We start from the raw sequence: 21861 nt of genomic DNA, 5'->3' as shown, positions 1-21861 counted from the left end.
GTACCAGGACCGGGACAGGACCGGGATGGGGACAGGAACGGGGATGGGCAGAGGACCGGGATGGGGACCAGGACCAGGACCGGGACAGGACCAGGACCAGGACCAGTACCAGGACCAGGACCAGGACAGGACCGGGACAGGACCAGTACCAGGACCGGGACAGGACCGGGTCCGGGCCCGGCCCCGCGCGCGCCCCCGCCCCGGGGGAAGCCCCGGCCCCGCGCACGCGCGCGCGCCCCCGCCCGCGCCGTCCCCTCCCGCGCGCGCCCGGCCCCGCGCATGCGCAACCTCCGCCCCCTCACCGCCCCCTCCCGCCCCGCCGCCGCCGCCGCGCAGGCGCCCTGCGGCCGCCCCCCCCTCGCCGGGCCGGCGCATGCGCGTCGCCCCCCCTCGGCCGCGGGGAGGGGGATGCGGACGGGGGAAGATGGCGGCCTCGAACAACCCGCGGAAATTCAGCGAGAAGATCGCGCTGCACAACCAGAAGCAGGCGGAGGAGACGGCGGCCTTCGAGGAGGTCATGAAGGACCTGAGCCTGACCCGCGCGCACCGGGTGAGCCTCGGCGCCGCCGCCCCCGGCCGAGGCGGGCGGGGGGGGCTGCGAGGGGCGGCGCCCCCCCCGCGGAGCCCCTCGGGCCGGGGGCAGCGGCGGCGCGCGGCGGGCGGGGCGGGCAGCGCCCCCTGGCGGGGGCGGGCGGCGCCCGCGGGTGGGGTGGGGGGGGGAGGCCCCCTCAGCCCCCCCCTCACGGCCCCCGTTCCTCCCCACCCCCGGTTTCGCGGCACCGGGCCCGGCCCGCGCCGCCCACCGGGCCCGCCGCATCCTCCCGACGCCGACACCTGCCGCGGGGGGAGGCCCCGGTGCCGCCCGCCCGAGGGTCGGGGCGGCGGCATCACGGAGCGGGCCCGGCGGGGAGGGGGCTGCGGCGGGGGCACCCCCGCGTCCCCTGCCAGGGGGCTGAGAGGGGGGTCCCGGTTCCTCACACCGGGACAGGCCCCGGGGCCGAGGGACGGGCATCCCGGATGCTTCGCCGGTGTCTGAGGGGAGATCCCAATTGCATCAGCCCGGGACGGGCCCGGTCCGAGGGGGATCCCGGTTCCTGCGGGCCCGCCGGGAGGGATCCCCTGAGCCCGGCACAGGCCGGGGGCTGCGCCTCGCTCGCCGCTCCGAGCAGGTGTCGCGGTTCCTTCTTCCCTGGCGTGTCCGGGGGGCTCCTGGTTCCTGACCGGGGGCTGGGGTCCCTCCGAGCCCCCCGAGCATCCCCCGCTGCTCCGCGTGTGCGGCGGCCGCTGCCGGGCTCGCCTGGCCGGTGTTGTTGCCGTTCCGCTCCGCTTGTCGTAGGTGCAAATTGCTGCACTTCCAAAGCCTCCCTTGGCTGCTGATGGCTCTGCAAAGCCCATCAGCAGAAATTCCCGGCATAACCAATGCGCTTTCCGGGCACGAGATGCCGTTCCTGGTCCGGATTCAGGGATGTCGGGGCTGTTCTGTTCTCGTCTCACCTGCTTGTGTCAGTGTTTTGTTTTTAACTGTTTCGAGAAAATTTACGAGCCTGTTTGCGGCGGAAGCTTTGCAAGAACAACAGAACGCACGGTTGGATTTGCAGGAAAATGTTCCCTTTTATTCCTCCGTGTCAGGGCAGGGTAAATATTTGTTTTGAATTGGTGCTGCTGGTTGGATGGAAAGGAAAGGCACCTGCCTGGGAAGGTGTGGGGCTGGAGCTCATGCTCACCTGGATGTTGGATGTTCCTGCTGGAGTTAGTTGGCAGCAGAGTGAGGGTAATTTGGAGGTGTTTGTAGTCACTGGAATCATCTCGTGTGGCTCAGCAGCCCGGGATTTTCAGTGGTCAGTCCTTGCTGCCTCTCCAGAGCTGGGTGTTCCTGAGGGAATTCTTGCAATGTGCAATTACAGGCTGTCCTTCAGTTAACTCACACCTTGAGCTCTCACCTTCTGCAGGAGGAGCCAGGATCCAGATTCGTTTCTCCTGAATCCCTTTTCATTTTCTCCCAAATCCGAGCGCTCCTAGCCCAGGTTTTGCTCTTGGAAGCCCAGCACGCTCTCAAGAACCGGGTTTTGAGGAAAGAACCCGAGATGAATAACTTTTCTGAGCATTCTGGGTACTGAAGTGATGGAAACACTGAGCAGAGAGCTGAGTAAAATGTCTCCTTTGTAGACTTTTTCTTTCAAATTCCATGATTTCATCGGGGTTTCAAATGCAGCATAAAAGCAGAAAGGGGTTAAGCACAACTTTGCTGTTTGCTCTCCTTTTCATTTGGCAAGCAGCACGTTGCTGTCGGTTTGAGAACGCCTTACTCAGTTGGTGGAAGCAGCCCAAAATTTCTGTTGCCTTTTCATTATTAGTAATTGTCTTTCTTGCAGTGTTTACCATCTCGTCTGCTTTATTGTTGGTTACTGCTCAGAGCAGAGGCAGAAATCCTGAACTTCCTTTCTGCCATGCTCATCTCCCACCTATTAAGGACGCTGCCTCCGTGTGGGATTTTAAATTCTGACCCACCCCCTCCTTTACTACCCCCACCAAAAAAAACAACCCCAAAAGTGCAGTGAGGAAGCTTTGTTGTGCGGAGGGTTTCCTCTCGCCGTGGTGTGGAGCAGCAGGGCTGTTTGCAGCTGGCAGGGGTTTTGGTGTGCAGCTCTGCTGGCAGGCGCAGAGCGGAGGTGGGTGCTCGATGGAAGCTCTGGAGCTGCTTAATTGTGTGTGAGTGGGACCTTGGTGTTCAGAATCCAGAGCTTTCTGCAGTCCCATAGTAACAAAGTGGGTGAGGACAGCAGAGGGGGAGTTCATCCTTTTTCCTCTGTGACACTGACTCCTGTTTTTTGTTTGTGGCTCTCCTCCTTCCCTTTTTTATTTTTTTAATTTTCTGTGAGGTTTGCAATTTCAGGGCTGCGCTGATTTCTGGCCTTGTTTACCAGGGTTTGTCTCAATTTCTCAGCCCGGGGATGCTTTGATGCAGCTATTTGCTCATCCAAGGTTGTTGCTGCCCTTTCAAATTGTAATTAACCAAAAAATTCACGTGCAGATACTGCTGAGCCCTTCAATATGTGACTGTTGAAATGCTAAAAAATGCAAGATATTTAAAGACAATTTGTGACCTGCATCGTAAGGCTCGTTCTTGTTGGAGATTGTCTCAGGTTTCCAGGATTGCTTTTTTATTTTTTATTTTAATATTCACTTAAAGTCAGTTAATTTTTAGGGCCTTCAGCCAGAGCTGTGTTTGACCTCCCTCTGATGGGCCTCGCAGTCTTACCTTGGAAAACAAGACCCCCCCAAACTCCAGAAAGCTGCCAGTGGGTGCTGCCTCCCAGCCCCACCTGCCCTGGAGCACACCCAGGGAATTAAACCCGGATTAATGGTGATGTTTGGAGACGCTGTGCAAGATTCCATCCCCCTTGGCTTGTGTATTTTTAGGTGTTATCCAAAGTTCTGCGTGGCTTTTGTTGAGTTCCTGAAAACCGTGTGAGGTGAAAAGTTCGTGTTTGTATTTTAAACCTGGCTGATTTTAATCCAAAATCCCGTTGTGGTTTAATTTTGTCAAATGGAATATGCTTTAATAGCATGAATTGGATTTTTATTTGAAATAAAAATGAAGGAAAACCCCACACATCCCCCCTGTCACAAAATTTGCACTCAGAAATGAGGCACTCAGTGGTTTTCTGGTTCCTGTAGAAGAGATCAAAATGTCTCTTGGTACATCCCCAGCTCAGCGTTGGATGCAGATAATATGCAAAACAGTATTTAAAAGCTTAGTTAAATCAGGAATGCTAATCTGCTTTTAAAAATGAGAAGCACTAATGATGATGATGATGATGATACAGAGCTCAGTGCTTCCTGGTGTCTTCAGCAGGTTTTTATTAAATAATGTGATACAAAAGAAATTCCTGATGACCTAAGAGTGGTTTTGAATGTCTGAGAGATATTAAAGAAATGCATCAAAATCAGGAGCGAGCCCTCCTAGCACGGGGATTGATGCTTCCAGCAGCTCAGCTTAAAGGTGAGCTTCTCTCAAACAAAATGTGGATTTTTCAAGCTCTAGGGGTGTTTTCTCCTCATTAACTTCCCCATAGTTTGCACCCTGAGTTTGCACATTGCCACACCAAGAAATGAGTGCTTTGGGCTTTGTCCCTGCTCACCCCCGGTGAATTTCCTGCTCTGGTCAGTCCCAGGATCAGCGAGGTTGGAGAGCCAGCCCAGCCCAGCCTGTGGCACGTCCCCAGCTGTCCCCACCGAGTGCCACCTCCAGCCCTCCTGGGCAGCCTTTCCCGGCAGGAATCGCTGCTGCTGTCCAGCCTGGAGGCTCCCGGCCGTTCCCCTGTCCTGGAGCAGCACCCAGCACCCCGAGCCGAGCAGGGACTTGGAGCCCCCCGAGGTGCTGCAGGTGCCACCACCCCGGGCTGGGCTCGCAGCTGCCCGAGCCAGCAGTGCCCCGGCTTCTTTGGAGGAGTGTTTGTAAACCAGCAGGGTGAGGGCAGAGGGGACCTGCCAGGGCACAAAGAATCTCTGTTCTTGTGCAAGCCTCGGCTTCCCGCGGCCTGCCTGAGCTGTCCAAGGTAAACACCGAGCTCTGCTGTGCCATCCTGGGGAGCTGCACTGAGCGGGGCAGGCTTGCTGCTGCCAAACCCAGGCAGCTTTTGTTAAATTTTTTGATTTTATTTATTTTTTTTTTAAGGAGACAATTACTTTTTTACTGCTTGTCCCATCACTCCCACACAGCCCAGCTGCTGCTGGACAAAGTCTTTCTGTGTGCAGAGGCCAAATCCCTGGCTGTTAATGGTGTAGCGAAGCTGGGGAGGCTCCGGGAGCACGTGAGGCTGAATTGTACAACTGCTGCATTTTGGGTGTTTGGTTGTAGTTCTCAGGGTGAACATGTGGGACTCGGCTCCGGCTGCTGCGCTTGGGTTTTATTTAGCATCGGCACTGGGTGGTAATTTGCATTTATAGAAGGTGCTGGTTTAGGAAGAGAATTTGTTCTCGAGGTGAGGGACAGGCAGTTCTTCCAGTTCTTTGGGCTTGGTTTGGGGTTTTCCCCTCGAGACAAGCTGCAGAGCGGAGCTGAGCCTGTGGTTACACTGAAAAGGGGAGGTGGATGCTGAATCTCTCAGTTTACCAGTCAGAAATTAAAATTTGTGGTGCTGTCTTTGAGCTGCAGCTGTGACCGTAGCAGTGCTGGAGGTGCCAGAGGCCTCGGGGACAGGAGGGGCTGCTGTGAGTTAATCTGAGTTCTGTGCTGGCCGGGGCTGAAGGGGGATCACAGAACACCGCCCCACAAAACAGCCCCAGCAGCTGTGCTCAGAGGCACTTTCAAGAGACTTCGGTGTTGAAAAATGATTTTGGTGGCAGCGTGGCCTGAGGGTGAGCTATCTCCAGGATCTGGGAGGTGGAACGGAAAAGGAGCTGTTCCTCCCAGCACAGAGGAAAAGGAGGGGGAACCCCGGGGCCTGCGAAGCCCAGAGTGTGGTTGTGGTTGTGTGGGGACGTGGGCTTGGGAACCATTTTTACCTGTTCTTGGGTTTCTCCATCAGATTGGTTCTTACCAAATCTGTTATCGAGCAAACTGCGTTTTTATTTTTCTAGCTATCTCAGAAACAACCTTTATTGAAATCCCCCTGCTCCTCTCACTGACACTTCCTTCTCCATTTATAATCAATTTATCAATGCCGTTGATTTTGGTTCAGGAGCACTTCCTGCACTTCAGGAATATCAAAGCCCTGACTCTGCTGAGGCAGCAGCACCAGGCACATTACAGCGAGAGTTTTCCTCATTTCAGGGGGAGTTTTCCTCATTTCAGCGAGAGTTTTCCCTCCTGTGTCCAGCCCTGTGTTCAGTCCAGCCTGGCCACTCGTGGCTACAGCAGGGATGGACCAGATTCAACCAAACCCATGGGTTTGGGGCTTTTGGGGGAGCTGGAACCCAGATTTCCTGCACTGTGTGAGTTTTCTGTAAAATCCCTCCCTGTGAGGATGGGGAGGCCCTGGCAGGGCTCGCTCAGGTAAGCTGTGGATTTCCCATCCCTGGAAATGTCCAGGCCAGGGGCTCGGAGCAGCCTGGGGTACTGGGAGGTGTCCCTGCCCGTGGCACGGGGTGGAATTTGATGATTTTAAGGTCCTTCCATCCCAAAGCAGTCTGGGCTTCTGTGAAATGACCGAGTGTTATCGAGCGCTTTGATTGTCGCGGTAATCAAACGCTAATTTGGCAAAACCCAGACATGCTCTCAAAAATGATCAATAGAGATTTAACCAAAATGTATTGAAGGCTAAATATTTATCTGTGCTCTCCATTATCCATCTGTGCTTGCAAAGGAACATTTTCTTGAGCCGGGGAAGGGCAGCTTGGTCCCCGACAGCATCGATCACTCCCTAATGCTCTGTTCCGCGCTGGCATCGATATTTTTGTGCCTAATGCAGCATCTGAAACTCAAGTAGCCTTCAAGGCGCTTTCAGCAAATCCAAGGCTGTATCTTGGAGAAGAAAAAGTGAAGGAAAGAAGCTTTTCTGGGTTCAACCCATTCCTGGGTGTGCAGGCTGGAATTCTGCCCTGGTGTTTTTGTGGCTGTGCTGGAGGAGCTGAGGGGATCCTGAGGGCTTGGAGTGAGCAGCGGCAAATTCCAGCTCAGGTGGGTTTTTTGGGAACAGGGTTCGTTTGGTGACAGTGACCGGCCGTGACCTCGCTGCTGCTTCACTGTTTTTCTCTTTTGGTCTCAACTCCTCACATTTTGTGAGACAAATGTGGTCCAAAGGCTGTGGTGCTGATATCCCAAAATACAGGAATTTCCAGGCAGCTGGTGAGAGCCCCCAGCTCAGCCAGAGGAGCAGTTGGTGGTGGCAGGATGGGGCCTCTTCAGACCCGCTGGAGGAGCGCTGGGGAAGCTGTGCAGGAGATCTTTCCCTGGGAGTGTGCAAGGTCAGGTTGGGGGTGGTGGGAGGTGTCCCTGCCCGTGGCTGGGGTGGCACTGGATGGTCCTTAATGTCCCTTCCAAGCTCACGTCAGGAATTCCATGAGCTCGCGGTGGCAGCTGGATGTGAGCCTTTATTATCAGCATCTCTGGAGTTAATAATGAAAATGTTGCTTTGATTTGTTTGAGATGATTTGCATTTTGTGGTGTTGGGAGTGAAATCCAGGAATGAGGATCCGTGAGGATCTCCAGCAGTGTTTGTGGAGCACTGAGCAGCCCCTCTTGATCATTTCATGTTTTATATTTTGGCCTGATCTCCTTAGGACTTCAGAAATTACAAAGTTGTAACCGAGTGTTGATAAGAGCCTCGTTTTGCAAATTATTTCTCAGGAATTGAAAATTCTTCCCCTCGTACCAGAACAATCCTTTGGCATCAAACAACAGCACCACACACGGACAAAAACCAGCAAAACAGCTCTTCAGGAATGAGCTGGAGGAGGCTGAGGTGCTCTCAGGAATTCCCAGCCCTGGCTGACAGGCTCTGCTTCGCAGGCAGATTTGCTCCCAGTGTCTTTTCCTTCCTTTGCCTGCTCTGTCACTTTTCCTGATGATTGGGAAAAGCTCCTCTGTGCTGTCCCTGCTGAGCTGCTCGCTGCTGCTTCTGCTCTGGTTACTTAGCAGTCCGGAGCAGTAAGATGTGTTAACTGCACACTGCAGCTCTGTCAGATGAATTTTCAATTAATTTTGGTACCCAGCTATTACTATTTATGTGAATATTATTTTTCTTGGACGGCTGAGGTCTCGGAGGGGAGGGACTTGGAGCTGATATCCCAAAATTTCCAGGCAGCTGGTGAGAGCCCCCAGCTCAGCCAGAGGAGCAGTTGGTGGTGACAGGATGGGGCCTCTTCAGACCCGCTGGAGGAGCGCTGGGGAAGCTGTGCAGGAGATCTTTCCAGCTCAAAGTGGGATTTCAACATCTGTAAGCTGGATTAAAGGAATAAACAGCCTCCGTGGGAGAAGGGGAGGCAGGGGTTGTTTCACACCCTGACTTCTCACTTTCTCATTCCTTGCACAGCCTCGGTGTAGATCGTGTTCCTGGCAGCAAGAGGGACAGAGAAGATCTGATTTAATATTTATTTAATATCTTAGGTGTTGCCCAAGTTTCCAGCAGGCAGCTCAGGTTCAGATGTCTGATTGACCTTCTCCTCGTAATTAGGTTTGCCTCTGCTTCGGGGAGGTGATCGTGCTGAGCGAGCCTCTTGCATTCGAAGAATTTGGACTCTGAAGATGTTTGGGATATTTTTGATACCTGAAGGGTTGCCTGATGCCACATTTTCAAGCCACAAACAATTTTCTGTAGCTTTTGGCCACTCTGAGGGCAGAGTGAGGTGGCCCTGAACCCCAAGGAGTGCAAACATGCCCTGCTTGGCTCCTAATTTACGAAACTTGTAGGGTTACATAACTGAATTTTCATTCTTTAGCTAAAAATAAAAAATGGAACATAAAAGCTATTTTCATCTTACTTAATGAGGGCATCTCTGCTTTTATTTCAGCTTTTCTGAGGCATTTCAATAGAGGGATGGGGATGGTTGAGGAGCTCTTTATTGAAGCTGGACAATTGTTTCCCGGCCTCCATCAGATCCCTGCTCAGGAGGAATATTTGCTTTAAGAAAAGAAGGTCCCTTTTAACTCAGCCTTTTCTGTGAGAAATTTATTTTTAGGTTGGTTTGTAGTAATTGCTGCTGGCTTGCACCTCAGCTGTGTGGGGTGGGGCTGGGGCTGCTTTTTGGGGCTCCTTTCTGGGTTTGCTTTGTCTGCTGCTCTCCACGAGTCACCCAAGCACCCAAAGTTTGGTGATAATAAAGAAGAAGTGATCCCTGCCTGCCAATCCTCTGCACCATTCATCGCTAGCTAACAGCACTCACCGAAATCAACAGAATTTCCAGAGTGTCGAGCTCCATCTAAACAGAACCAAAAAGAATTCCTTCCTTTGTGGATATCAAATAATAAACGAGCTGCGAGCGGAGCCCTCTCCTCTCTGCCCTCTGTTGAGTTAGCAGCAGCATCCACCCCTGCCAGGCTGCCAGGGAAGGAGGGTGTCCCTCCGGGAGCTGCCAGGGCCTGGCCTTTGCTTTCCATCCCCTCCTGCCAGGCTGCCAGGGAAGGAGGGTGCCCCTCAGGAGCTGCCAGGGGCTGGCCTTTGCTTTCCATCCACCCCTGCCTCTCCTGCCAGGCTGCCAGGGAAGGAAGGTGCCCCTCAGGAGCTGCCAGGGGCTGGCCTTTGTTTTCCATCCACCCCTGCCTCTCCTGCCAGGCTGCCAGGGAAGGAAGGTGCCCCTCAGGAGCTGCCAGGGGCTGGCCTTTGTTTTCCAGAGCTCTCCGATCAGGTTTGCTGCCTGCTGTAGCTCTGCTTGGCTCCCTGCCCGGCGATAGAGCACAACTCTGAAGAATAGTCACTATTTTAAGGCTCCAGTTTGCTGTATCCTGTTTTTGCTGCTCAGTTGTGACTGTGAAGTTTTAAACAGTAAACCTTTGTTCACCAGAAATAGCCGAGTGTTTTTAAACACACAGTCCCAGCCCGTGCGTTGAGTTTAATTCTTTGTTACGATGGTTTTGTTTGTATCTTTAAGTCCTGCAAGGTGTGTTCTAGTGACTCTTTGCCCTCGACCACCCAATGATTCACATTCATTCGTTTTGGGGAGAAAAATGCAGTTTTTCTCTGTTGTCAATGTTCAGTGATTAGAAAAGAAATAAAACAGAAATAAAGAATAAAAAATAATCCCAGCATTAAATGCTGTTACCTCCTCTCTTCCCTCCTCTTTCTGGCTCCTTTTCTTTGGGTCCGCAAAGAAAAAATGATTTTTCTTGTGAAAAGAGATTGTCTTTTTCTTGTTAAAAAAATTCTTTAAAAAAAAAATTAATATTTGAGTGCACTGTGAATTTGGGGGTGTAAACAGTGCTGGGGTGTGAGATCTCTCCACTCTGGCAGGAGCTGGAGGAGGCAGCTGGGGCAGAGCTGTGGGCCTGGCTGATTTCTCCAGCCCCAGTTCCTCGGGGTTTTATGGCTCAGAGCTGGGGAGCTGCTTGCAGCTCCTGAAGGAGAACCTAAGGGGCCCTGGAATTTGGAGATGACTCATGAGAGGACGAAACAATCCTGTTAAGTGATTTGAGGTCTTAAATAATCTCTTCAACAGGAAGGTGAAGAAAACATGAACTCATGAGTAATAATTGGCTCTCGTGGAGTGCTGGGAGTGCAGCGGGGGCTTGGCCAGGGCTCAGCTGATCACTGCTCTGCTGATCAATAACAGCTCAGCTCCCGTGAACGCAGCGTTTGGGCTGCTCTGGAATGCTCTGAGCTCAGGATCATTGGCACTGCAGTTCTGAGTTGGGTTCTTGGGGTGTCCTGGGCATGGCCAGGAGCTGGGCTTGATCCTGAGGGGTCCCTTCTAACTCAGCCTTTTCTGTGATAAATTCATTTTAGCTTGATCCTGATGGGTCCCTTCTAACTTAGTGTAGTCTGTGATAAATTTATTTTAGGTTGACCCTGAAGAAATAAATTAATTTTATGTTGACCCTAAAGAAATAAATTAATTTTAGGTTGACCCTAAAGAAATAAATTTATTTTGGGTTGATCCTAATAATGGGATCCCTTCTCAGGATCAGACTTTCCTGTGATAAATTCATTTGGGCTGTTTTCTAGGGATGCTGGGTTGCACCTCAGCTGTGTGGGGCAGGGCTGTGTCTCTCCTTTTTGGGCTTCTTTTTTGGGTTTGCTTTGTCTCCTGCTCTCCACGAGTCACCAAGTGCCCACAGTTTGATGATAACAAAGCAGAAGTGATCCTTGCCTCCCTGTCCTCTGCTCCCTGGCCATGCAAAAAGGAGTGCTTTTAGCCCCAAACCCAGAGGGAGGGAGTGCCCTCCTCAGGTTATCACAGCTGGGTAGGAACTCGCTCCATCCCCTCCTTGTCCTCTGTCTGAGCACAGAATTTGCTCTTGTGCCCTAATTTTGGGAGGTTTTCCAGCAGCTGCAGGGCCTCCTGCAGGTGTTGCAGCCTTTGAGCCCTCAGGATTTTCCTGGGAAGCCCCTGGAAGTGCAGGATTGAAGCAATGCTATCAGGTAACCTTCAAAACAATCACATTTACAAAGGCTGGAGGCAGCTGCCTGGCTGTGCCCTTCCCCGTGCCTGGCAGTTTTTATTACTCTCCCAATGAAAACAGCTTTTTCTCGATCCCAGGTTGTTTTTCCGTGGAGCTCCTGTTTCATTCCAGGAGATGGAAGAGGAGGATTTCGCTTCCCCTTTGCTGGTGGGAGCTGGAACAATTCCAGGCAGCAGCACAACCCTTTGCTCCTGCTCCTTGGAGGTGTCACCTCCTGCTTTGTTGTTAATTTTTGAAGTTTTGGAGAAAATTTGGGGGTTTTAGTGCGTTGGAGGTGAAAAAAATCCCTGAAAATCAAGGCTGGCCTGAGGAAGGAGTTGCTTGGGAAATGTCTCGGTGGCAGAAACAAAACTGCTGCTCTTTTGTGGCTGCTAAATTCCAAGATATTACAACAGCTTCCTTCCCTTCAAAAAAAGAACCCAAAAAGGCAACAAAAATGCTTTTTTTTGGCCTTTTCCTGCATTTTTTGTTCTTCCTGGCTGCGTTTGCTTGGCCTGAGAGCTGTGTTTGTGTCCTGACACGGCGATGGGATAATGGAACAAATCCTTAAAAGTGACTGCAGCGACAGTTGTGCTGCTGGAGGAGTAAACAATGATGTAGCAGTTCCACGAGCCCGGGGTCACATCCAGTTCATCCCATATGTCTGCAGTTTCTCGGGGTAATTTTCACTTCGTTTCTAGTAGACATTTGGCTTCCTGTTTTGGCTTTGCTTGTCCCCTTCCCTGCAAAATCCATCTCTCCAGGACCCCGGCATCCTTGGGAGCCCAGCAAGGGTTGGCACAGGCAGCAAGGGAAACTTGCCGGGCTTGTCCTCACTCCTCTGTCCAGAGCCAGCCTTCAAATCTGCACTTTCACGACACTAAAAACACCCAGAAAATTAAAAAAAAAAAATCCAAACTGTTGCAAAACATTTTGTTCCAAGCTGCTGCTGGAATCCCTGAGGTCCCCAGCGAGGCAGGCAGAGCAGCTGCTCTCACTGTGGATTATCCCTTTCCTCTCAACTTCAGCCTTCATTTCCTCTCCCCTCCTTCCTGGGAGGAACAGCTGCGCCTTTGGAGCCTCTGCTGCTCTTGGAGCAGGGCTGGAAACTGCAGGAAATGGGTGACTTAAAAATCTGCCTCTTCCTGAGTGTGACAGCCCCGGCCGAGGGAGGCTCGGGCCCTTATCCTGACTGATGGGGCTGGGGAGAGCAGGAGCTGCCTCTGGATCCTGTTCATTCCTCCTCGTGGCCATCAAATGTTGATTATTCCCAAAAAAACCCCGGTTTAGCCCCAAACCTAGAGGAAGGGAGTGCCCTCCTCAGGTTATCACAGCTGGAGAAATCTGCCTCCTCCTGAGTGTGACAGCCCCGGCCCAGGGAGGCTCGGGCTGCTCTGCTCTTTATCCTGACTGATGGGGCTGGGGGGAGCAGGAGCTGCCTCTGGATCCTGTTCATTCCTCCTCGTGGCCATCAAATGTTGATTATTCCCAAAAAAACCCCGGTTTAGCCCCAAACCTAGAGGTTGGGAGTGCCCTCCTCAGGTTATCACAGCTGGAGAAATCTGCCTCCTCCTGAGTGTGACAGCCCCGGCCCAGGGAAGCTCAGGCTGCTCTGCTCTTTATCCTGACTGATGGGGCTGGGGGGAGCAGGAGCTGCCTCTGTTCACTTCTCATGGCCATCAAATGTTGATTATTCCCAAAAAAAGCTCAGTTTGAGTCCCAAATCCAGAGGGAGGGAACGCCCTCCTGAGGTTATCACAGCTGGGATAAGAACTCGCTCCATCCCCTCCTTGTCCTCTGTCAGAGCACGTAATTTGCCCTTCTGCCCTAATTTTGGGAGGTTTTCCAGCAGCTCCTTTGTGCTCACAGGGCACCGGTTGGGATTCCTGAGCCCCTCTTTTATCTCGCCGCTGACAGCAGCCTGCTCACCTGCTGCACTTGCAGATATTTTTTATCTCCCGAGTCTCAAGCCCTTTCCTCGAGGATCGGGGTGTTTTATCACGGAATTTGAGCCGTGGTTTGCTGTTATCACACCTTTTTCTTTCTCTGAGGTGCTCTGGAAGACAATTTCAAACATGTGGCTTTGCACCATAAGATTTATTTCCCTCGTTTATCAGGGCATTGAGGATAAACTCCATTATTTCCATGCTACAGGTGCCTGCTGAGGTGAAAATATTGCTGTCGTTAGATTTCATGATATTAATTTTTAATTACACGGGAAATTAAAATAAAAAGCTCAACTCGCAAATCCATCTCTTCAGCCACCTATTGAATATTTGATAACAGCATGGGTGAATTGATATCAGTAACATGTAAATAATGGAAGTATTTGTAATTATTTGCAATAAATTATCCAAAGCGTGATAAAATGATAAAAACAATCAGTATTCACCCGAGCTCTAAAAGCATTATAGACATTAAAAAGTCCAGAAGTCTTCCCAACCTTCATTCATCTCCTCTTTTTTCATTTAAATACATTTTTTAAAATTTAAATCAATTTGAATTCATTTATCCTCACTGCCCAGGGGGGATCCAGAGGTGCTGGTGGCTGACTGGGATCCTCTGGAATATTTGGAATCTCTTCATTTATCCCCACTTTTCCCTGCATTGCTCCGGGTTTGGAGCTGCTGATGGAGAATGAAACCTGCAGGGAAGAACTCCAGAAGAGGAATTCCAGAAGAGCCTTTCCGCATTCCCCTGCTGGGATTTTCCCCATTTCCCAGGAGGATCCCAGGGGTGGGAACAGTTTGGGACCTGGAACCAAATCCTCTGCCCCTGGAGCTTGTTCTGTGCTCAGAACTTCCTGTCTGCTCGTTATTTTGATTTTATTGATTTTAATTTTCAGCTTGGGGATGCGGAGAGGCACCAGCAGCTGCTGGAATGAGCAGAATCAGCAGGAATTCCCTTTTCCTTGCTTCTCCAGGATTTTCTCTTACCCATTTGTGATTCTTTCCTCGTTGCATTAAGGAAATCCCAGGCAGTTTTCAGGGAGGGTGGGTTCATAAACGAGTTATTTGAGTGTATTAATATTATTTCTTAATTTTATTTATTAATTAATTATTTGAGTAGCAAACTTTTTTGAGTAGCAAAAAGTTGAGTTTTTAAAACTCAGATTTTAGTGTGAATTTTGAACTTTTAATAGAAAAATGTTCCCCTGGGCAGCCGGAGTCTGGGTGTTCGGAGAGTTTTTGGCACCTTAATGAACTTTTAAATAATTAAAGGGTTAATGAGGTGATTCATAGCTCCTGAAAGCACTAGACCCGAATCATTAAACCGCTGTTAGGTCTCTTTCTTTTTAACTTTTATTTGCTTTTCTGATCAAATCTCCTGGGAGGCTCGGTCCCGCAGGATGGCAGCGGGAGCTGCAGCTGCCTGGGACTCGTGTTCAATCCCGCTGCACCTGGGCAGCCTCTTCTCCTCTCTGGGGCTTCCTGACATCCCAAATCCCGCAGCAGGGCTGGGTGCTGCAGATCCCTGGGGATTCACCCCTGGCTGAGCACACTCAGCCTGGCACCAGAGGATTTCCCAATAATGCACCCCTCAAACTCCCTAAATCCTGCCTGCAGAGCTCACGGCCCAATTGAGCTTTAATAATTATTGTAACAATTAAGCTTTTATAATACTTTTCTAATTTCAATCTCTGCTGCTTTTGCTGCTCGTTAGGCTGGGGGTGCTAAAGAGGAAGGGTTTTTAAAGGGTAAAAAATGAAATGATAAGAAAGCTCGGGTGGAAACTGCAAGGCAGTGCGAAAGCTGTTATCACCAAATCTCTGCTTCCTGTAGTCAGCAGATAGCTGGGCTTTTATCAGACGGCCACTCCACCCTCTCGATATCCTTCTGGCAGTCCACACTTCATCTGTTCAAAAAGGCTTTTTAAGAAAAACCCTTGCTGTGGATTTGGGTTGGTTTTAGTGCCAAAACTGCCAAACTGCCCACGAAGTTCTGCCCTCAGGTTTGTAATTCACTCTGAATTTGTCAGGGGAGAATTTCAGTAAGTATTGAAGTATTGAAGTAAATAAGTATTTAAAGTATTGAATTCTCAATAAATGCTTAATTCGATTCCCATCTGCATATTAGGAAATCTGTAGGAGAGCTGGATTTGTGTTCAGGGTATCGTTTCTCTCTTTATTTATTATTTTTTTAATGGTAGAACTTGAATCTGTCCCTACAAACACAGCTGGGTGTCCAGCAAATGGTAACCCAAATGGAAAAATTGATGTTTTTCATATAAACGTTCAGATAAATTGTGATTTTTTCGTGATTACATTGGACTTTAAAGAAAAAAAGGAGGATTTAAAGTTAAGTGGAATAAGAGAAAGGCTGGTGGAAGGACAATGACAGATTCTGTTTGGATCTGGTGTTTGGGGAACATTTCTTCAGAACAAGAAAAGCGAGCAGAAATAAAATGGTTTAAGAAGCAAAAGCTGTTTCCTTACCAAGAGCTTCCTCGGGAAGGAGCTGGGATATTTAGCAATATTTTCAGCTGTCGGGAGCTGCTCTTGGCCACAGAGCAATGGAAAAGCTGCAGTGTGGAGTTCTCGTGGTTCATGAAATTAATAAATCTGGTGAGCCCTGTAATTCCTGATCATCCTCCCCTGTTTAATTCATCCAGAATCCAAATTGCACTAATTGAACCCAAGGCCAGGAGATAACCCCAAGGCTTGGTAGCACCTCCAGAGTAACTGGAATTTTTCTGTTAAGAAAAGGCTTTTCCTTCTTGTTTTCTTTTAAAATCAAACCTCTCTCCAAAGCTCATCGCCAGTCATGCCATGAACCTGCTCCACCTCGCAGGGTGGATGGAGAGGAAAGAGAAATCATTTCATTTTAGCCACAGCATCTGTTTTCCTGAGGGGTGGAGAGGCCCTGGCAGAGCCTGCCCAGAGGAATTGTGGATTTCCATCCCTGGAAGTGTCTGAGGCCAGGCTGGAGCCACCTGGGATGGGGGAAGGTGTGGGGAGGAATTAAATAGTATTTAAAGTCCCTTCCCAAACTTTGATTCTGGATTTTATTCTGGATTCCCACTGAGGTATCTCAGAGAAATTTGCAGCTTTTTTTTTTTTGGAGAGAAGGGAAAAACCAGAGCTGATTTCACTCCTGATTTCCTGCTGCAGCGACAGCAAGCTCCTAAGATTCAAACCAAGTTTTCTTCCAGCTAAGAATGCAGAGCTCGGGGGCGCTCAGGACACAAATGCTGCTCTGCTTGCTCTTGATCTTCCCAGATTGCAAGTGGCAGTTGTTGATGGGCTCAATAAGCGCAGGGTCTGGGGCCGCTGTCTCCTGCAAGCAGGAGCTGAGCGGAGCAGCTCTCCCCGTGTGCTGATGGATGGGAGCGGCGAGCAGCAGTCCCTGCTCTGCTTTCTGGCACACATCTCCTCTGCGGGAGTGTTTATCCGAGCTCCAGTTCGTGCTGCAGCCAAGGCACTGAGCAGCCCCGGCTCCCCGGCCCCGGGCTCGCCTCAGCTCCGTGCGAGTGCAGCAGCAAGACAAATGCTGCCGACCTCCCTGGGCCCTGCTGCTGTGAGGTGGGACTATCCTGAGAAAAAACCCCAAATCCTAAAAAAACACAAAGCCACCCCCTCCTCCCTGGGTGCCTTTTGGAGGTTCTTGAAAGGAAACCAACACCTGTTGAAATAGTTACTTCAGTGTTTGGCCCAAATCCCAAACGAGGCTTTTTTATTTTTTTTATGTTTTTCTTTCTATTTTTTTTCTTAACAACAAAAACATATGCAGGGGCCAGGGAAAAAGCACAGCTAGTTCTGATATTGTGCTTTTTGTGCTCTGAGTTGGAGGGGCTGTGACTCATTAAGTGATACTAACACAGGGTTTCTCTAATTTCACGTCTTGCTTCGGGAGTTGCGTGGCAAAATATTGCACAAGAGCAGCAAAGGGGCCTTTCCTGCTCCCCACAGGGGACCTTTCTGAGCCATCGGCAGGGAAAACTGGGAATGCTTTATAAACCTTCAGCCTGAGGGGATCGTCTGCCCTTTTATAAGAAAAAACCCCTCAGCCACTTTGTGGGTGGTGTCTTGCCCCAAGAACGAGGTTTTGGGAGCACCCTGGCGAAGGCTGGCCACAGCCTGGAGCTGCTTTCCCACCTGATCCTGGGGCTCTGTGCTCGGGGGAGCCTTCATCTCCACTCAGCTCCTCACTCACATTGGTTTGGTCCCTCAGCTCAAGCACAGAGGTTTTTACTGTCTGCAGTTGGAAATTGCTGGCTTCTGGGGGAAATTCTGTGAATAAAAGGTCTTTGAGTTTTCTAGGAATCGTTTGAATGTCAGGAAGATGCGTGAGCTGTCCTCAGGGTGAGCTTGTACCCAGGGACTATTTTAATGTAAGATTCCTGCCTGGGAAGGGGGGGAGGCTCTGGGATGGAGTTCCCAGAGCAGCTGTGGCTGCCCCTGGATCCCTGGTAGTGCCCCTGGAGCAGCCGGGGATGGTGGGAGGTGTCCCTGCCGTGGCAGGGCTGGGATGAGATGATCCTTAAGGTCATTCTGGAGTTCTGTGATCCTCATCCTCCATGGATGCTGCCCAAAGTGCTGGCATGGAGGAAACAGGCTGAGCCTTTTCTCTGCATCCTGTCTGGGTGTGGTGTGGGCACCTGGAGCATCTCTGGACATGCCTGAACACCCCTGAGCATCCCTGAGCACCCCTGAACATCCCCAAACACCCCTGAGCATCCCTGAACACCCCTGAACATCCTCGAGCACCCCTGAGCTCCTCTGAGCATCCCTGAACATCCCTGAGCACCCCTGAACACCCTGAGCACCCCTGAACATCCCTGAGCACCCCTGAGCAGCCTGAGCACCCCGAAGATCCCAGCTGAAGCTCCAGCAGTGTCTCCAGCTGTGGGCAGACCCTGGGCTGTTTTTCTGGAGGGTGCTCCCTGGGTGCAGTGAGCTCTGCACGCCCTCCCCGTGTCCCTGTCCTGCAGGGAATTCCTGGGGTGGTTTGGTTATTCCTCGGCTGAAGGGATTTTCTGTGAAAAGCTTTGTTTGAAAAGCTGCCTCTGCCTTTTCCTTGGCCCTCTCTCCCTGCCCTTCCTCCGGGGCTTTTCCTGCTGCAAGGAACCTGTGGAGAGGGTCGGCCCTCCTTTGTAAAAGCTGGATTGATGCCTTTTAATGGTTTCCATTCTCAGTGATCGCAGTGTCACGTTGTGCTGGTCCTAACAGTTGAAATTGTATTTTCCTCCTCCTTTTCTTTCAGCTACAGCTGCAGAAAACCCAATATTTGCAACTGGGGCAGAGCCGTGGCCAGTACTACGGGGGGTCGTTGCCAAATGTGAATCAGATTGGGAACAGTGCCATGGATCTCCCCTTCCAGGTGAGCTCAGAGCTTTTTCCTTGGATTTGGGGGTGAATCCTGGGCTGGGATGCTGCTGTGTCCTCCCGGGCAGCTGCTGGTCCAGCAGTCAGCACCCTGGTTTCAAAACTTCTGCTGGGGTTGGGATGTTGGGTGGGTTTTGTGTTGATTTTGGTAGATTTTAGTTCTCCTGTCCCTGCTTGTGAGGCTCTGGGGTCAGGAGTACTCTGAGAGGTGCAATTCCTGATGAAATCTGGGAAGATGCTGTGAATTCAAAATGGGAGGAAATAAAGGTGAATACTCTGAGAGGTGCAATTCCTGATGAAATCTGGGAAGATGCTGTGAATTCAGAGCAAAATGGGAGGAAATAAAGACGATGCTGGGCTGGGGGTGGAGGAATCAATGTGCATTTTCTGTGGGAGGAGTTTTGGGAGAGGGGAAGAGCAGTGGGACACAAAGTGGTATCAGAATAATCCCTTTTTTGGGGGCTGGCTGGAAAGGGAATGTAAGAATGTCCTGGCTGGGTTTTGTGACTGCAGGGATGATGCACCTTAAACAGAAAATCAGAGTTTCAGGTGGATATTTTGCCGTTTGAAGCATGTTTGCACTGAGGATGTTGTCCGAGGACAGGATTAGTTGGTGGATCCTTTGTGGACTCTCCCAATTTCCACGTTTGGTTGATTTAGAGAGCTCAAAATGATGAACATTTCTGCACTGGTTTTCCTTTTTTGAGCAGTCAGAGGTACAGTTGAGCTCACGAGGATGTGGTGGGAAGGAAATTTTGCAGTTTGTGGTTTTCTGATGAAGGCTGCTTAATAAAGATGGAGAAACTCTTGCTGACCTCCTCTAACTGCTTCTTGAAATCGGTGCAGACAGCTGAATTTGGGCAGGTTAAAAGCTTGAATCTCGTGCGAGAGGAGAGGCAAAAGTTCATTTTAATCTTTAATTCTTTGGGGAATACAGAGCAGAGGTTTGTAGTGGATTGAAGTCCCCGGTGTTACTCCACAATGTCTGCTCTGTTCAAGCTTTTTGTTAAGGAGGTTAAGAATTCCTTTTGAACAAGAATATTTCAGTATTTCTGTGCTTGGTGGCCATCACTGATGGTTTTTCCCTGCACTCTTTTAATGCTGACTGCTGAAAAGGGAATATTCACAAACTTGTGAATGACTGGAGGAGGAAACAAACTATCCTTAAACCCCGGGGTTTTCTATATTTTTTCACACACGCACTCTAAAAAAAAACCCCCAAATTGATGTTGTTCCAGATAACAAATGGTGCCAAACAACAAAACAACCCCGTGTGTTTGTAGCAGGGGGGAAAAGCTTCCCAGGTTTTTCCGTCTGGAGCTGCAAGCACGACTGCAGCCAGCTCTGGGACAGTGTGGAGGCAGAGCCTGGGTGGTTGTGCCTGCTGAGAGCGTTGGTGTCTGAGCATCTTCTGCTTCTTTGATTTGCAGCACAACGGAGCTCTGGCTGAAGCCTTTGGAGCAGTTCCTGTCTCTTTGGTAAACAAGTTTCTAGGTCTGTGCAAATACGTATTTAGGACTGGTCCCTTAGCCCAGGTGGATACGTATTTCTGCACAGCTGCTCTGCCCTGCACAGGAGTTATTTGGTTCACCCCCAGCCCCTCAGGACTGCAGGGCTGCCACACCAACCCAGGTTGTGCCGTGCATCCCAGTCTGGAACGTGCAAATGATTCCTGTGCAGACTCCCTGCACTCGCTGTCGTGTGGTCATTTCTGGGTTTTGGGGGTTTCTTTGGTGCAGCCCGTGGATTATCCAGCCTTGGCCTGTGGTTTCGGCAATCTCTGAGCATGTGCACTCAGCCTGCATGTTTCAATCCGTGGGGAAGGGCAGAATGAATTCCCAAATCCCGCTTGGCACCAGGAGGCACCAAAATATCAAGCAGCAGTAGGTAGCACTCCTCCTTCCCCCTCATCCACCTCAGCTGGGTTGATTTCCTGATACATCCTGAAAGGACCCGTGGAGAGCACGGAGCTTTTTCCTTCCTGTCTGTATTGAGCTGCCTTTTTCATGGTTTGGGGGCTTTGGGGTCTGGTCTCAAATCCTTGAATGCTTTTCAGGGGAGTGAAACCCTTTTAGTTCTTCATTTTCCCAAATACAATCAATACTCAGATCAATTACTTATTTTTAATAATTTTTTCCCTGTAGTTAAACATCTCATGCCATGCAGAGATGGGGAATTTTAACCCAGGAACATTGCAATATATAAATAAATAATATATAAATAAATTTTACAGGAAGGTTGCTGAGAGAAGCCAGACCTGCTGGGGGTGATCTCCATTTCCTCAGGTGTTTTCTGGTTCCCTAAATTCAGGATTCTTTTGGGATCTTGGTTCCTGGAAAGCCAGGGAGCAGCACTGCCCCAAATTCCCTCTTTCTGTCAACTCTAGCCCTGATTTGGGACACATTCTCTGTCTGTTTGTGCCACTGCTGCACTCAGATGAGATTTTTATTGTGTTTTTGATAAGGAAATTGTGCCAATAAAAGGTAAAACCCTAAGAAATAGCTGTTTTTACCTGGAAATTTTTGTCTTTATAATTTTATGCTTTGGCCTCCCTTTAAATTCCAGGTGAGCCCTGTGCTCAGGGCTGGCTGCTCCTTTTTTAGCAGCCCTGTGCTGACACCACTGACATAGGAAATTGCTTTTCCTGTTGACCTTCCAAGCACGCATTTGCAAATTTTGCTGCCTTTTGGGCTGTAACAACAGAAAAAAGGAGGAGTTTGAGACCTTTTGTCACTTTGGAATGATGAGTGTTCCCACTTGTGTGTGGGGATTGTTGCTCAGGGCTTGCAGCAGAGATTAAAGCACCGTGTTTGAATTTAAAACCCTTCAAATTGAGATTCTGTTTGAGATTTCTCAGCCAAGTGAGGAAGTGAAGCACAAACCCCACGATCTGAAGTGCTGAGAGTCCTGGAAAAAGTCACTGTGCTCCTTTCTAGTCCCCTGTTGCCTTAAATATTCTGCTGCATATAAAATGTTGGCCCTGAAATGAGAAAATAAACACCAGAGCCCCTCTGCAGCTCTGTTAACACAGCCTGTGTGTGCAGAGGGGGTGAGCAGCCCAGTATTTGCCGAGGAGAAAAGGCTTTAAAATAGTAGAAAGACTCTGGAAAAAGTTCATCCAAACAAAGCCTTTCAAAATAAATGCAAAGCTTTATAGAAATAATCTTTTCAACAGCCAAAGCTGACACTTGGAAAAAAAAAAGAAGAAAGAAAAAGGGATGAATGTGGAAGCCAGATGGTTTCATGGCTTGGCAGACAGGACAGTGCATTTGCCACGTGCAGCACCTGAATGGAGGAGGAAATTTTGGATTTCCAAACAGATGGTGTTGAGGGACTCAGCAAAGCTGTTCGCATTGGCAGGGAGTGCAAGGCTGGGGAGGATTTTTCTCCCTGGAGAGCCATAAATCGCTGCTGGAGTACGAGCAGAGATTGACCCCTCGGTGCTTCCTTCGTCCCCCCGGGACGCACTGGGAAGGGCTGTGGAAAATGGGAAAGTTTT

The 21861-nt window shown here is 50.2% G+C and overlaps 1 protein-coding gene across 6 annotated transcripts in view; it reads left to right on the top strand.

The window, feature by feature from the left end:
• The first annotated feature begins 332 nt into the window (after positions 1 to 332).
• The window catches only part of CRTC1 (CREB regulated transcription coactivator 1), a 40511-nt gene continuing 18982 nt past the window's right edge, over positions 333 to 21861 (top strand). For 2 of the 6 annotated variants that reach the window (XM_038163855.1, XM_038163853.1), the window contains exons 1-3: positions 333 to 550; positions 18241 to 18357; positions 19793 to 19840. In XM_038163855.1, coding sequence (XP_038019783.1) covers positions 374 to 550; positions 18241 to 18357; positions 19793 to 19840 — 342 coding nt within the window. In that variant the 5' untranslated portion in view covers positions 333 to 373. The remainder of the gene's footprint in view (positions 551 to 18240; positions 18358 to 19792; positions 19841 to 21861) is intronic. The other 4 variants (XM_038163858.1, XM_038163856.1, XM_038163854.1 and 1 more) reach the window with 3 other exon arrangements.

This window comes from Motacilla alba, chromosome 28 (assembly GCF_015832195.1).
Source record: "Motacilla alba alba isolate MOTALB_02 chromosome 28, Motacilla_alba_V1.0_pri, whole genome shotgun sequence".
NCBI lineage: Eukaryota > Metazoa > Chordata > Aves > Passeriformes > Motacillidae > Motacilla > Motacilla alba.
This window is presented reverse-complemented; position numbering and strand designations above follow the sequence as displayed.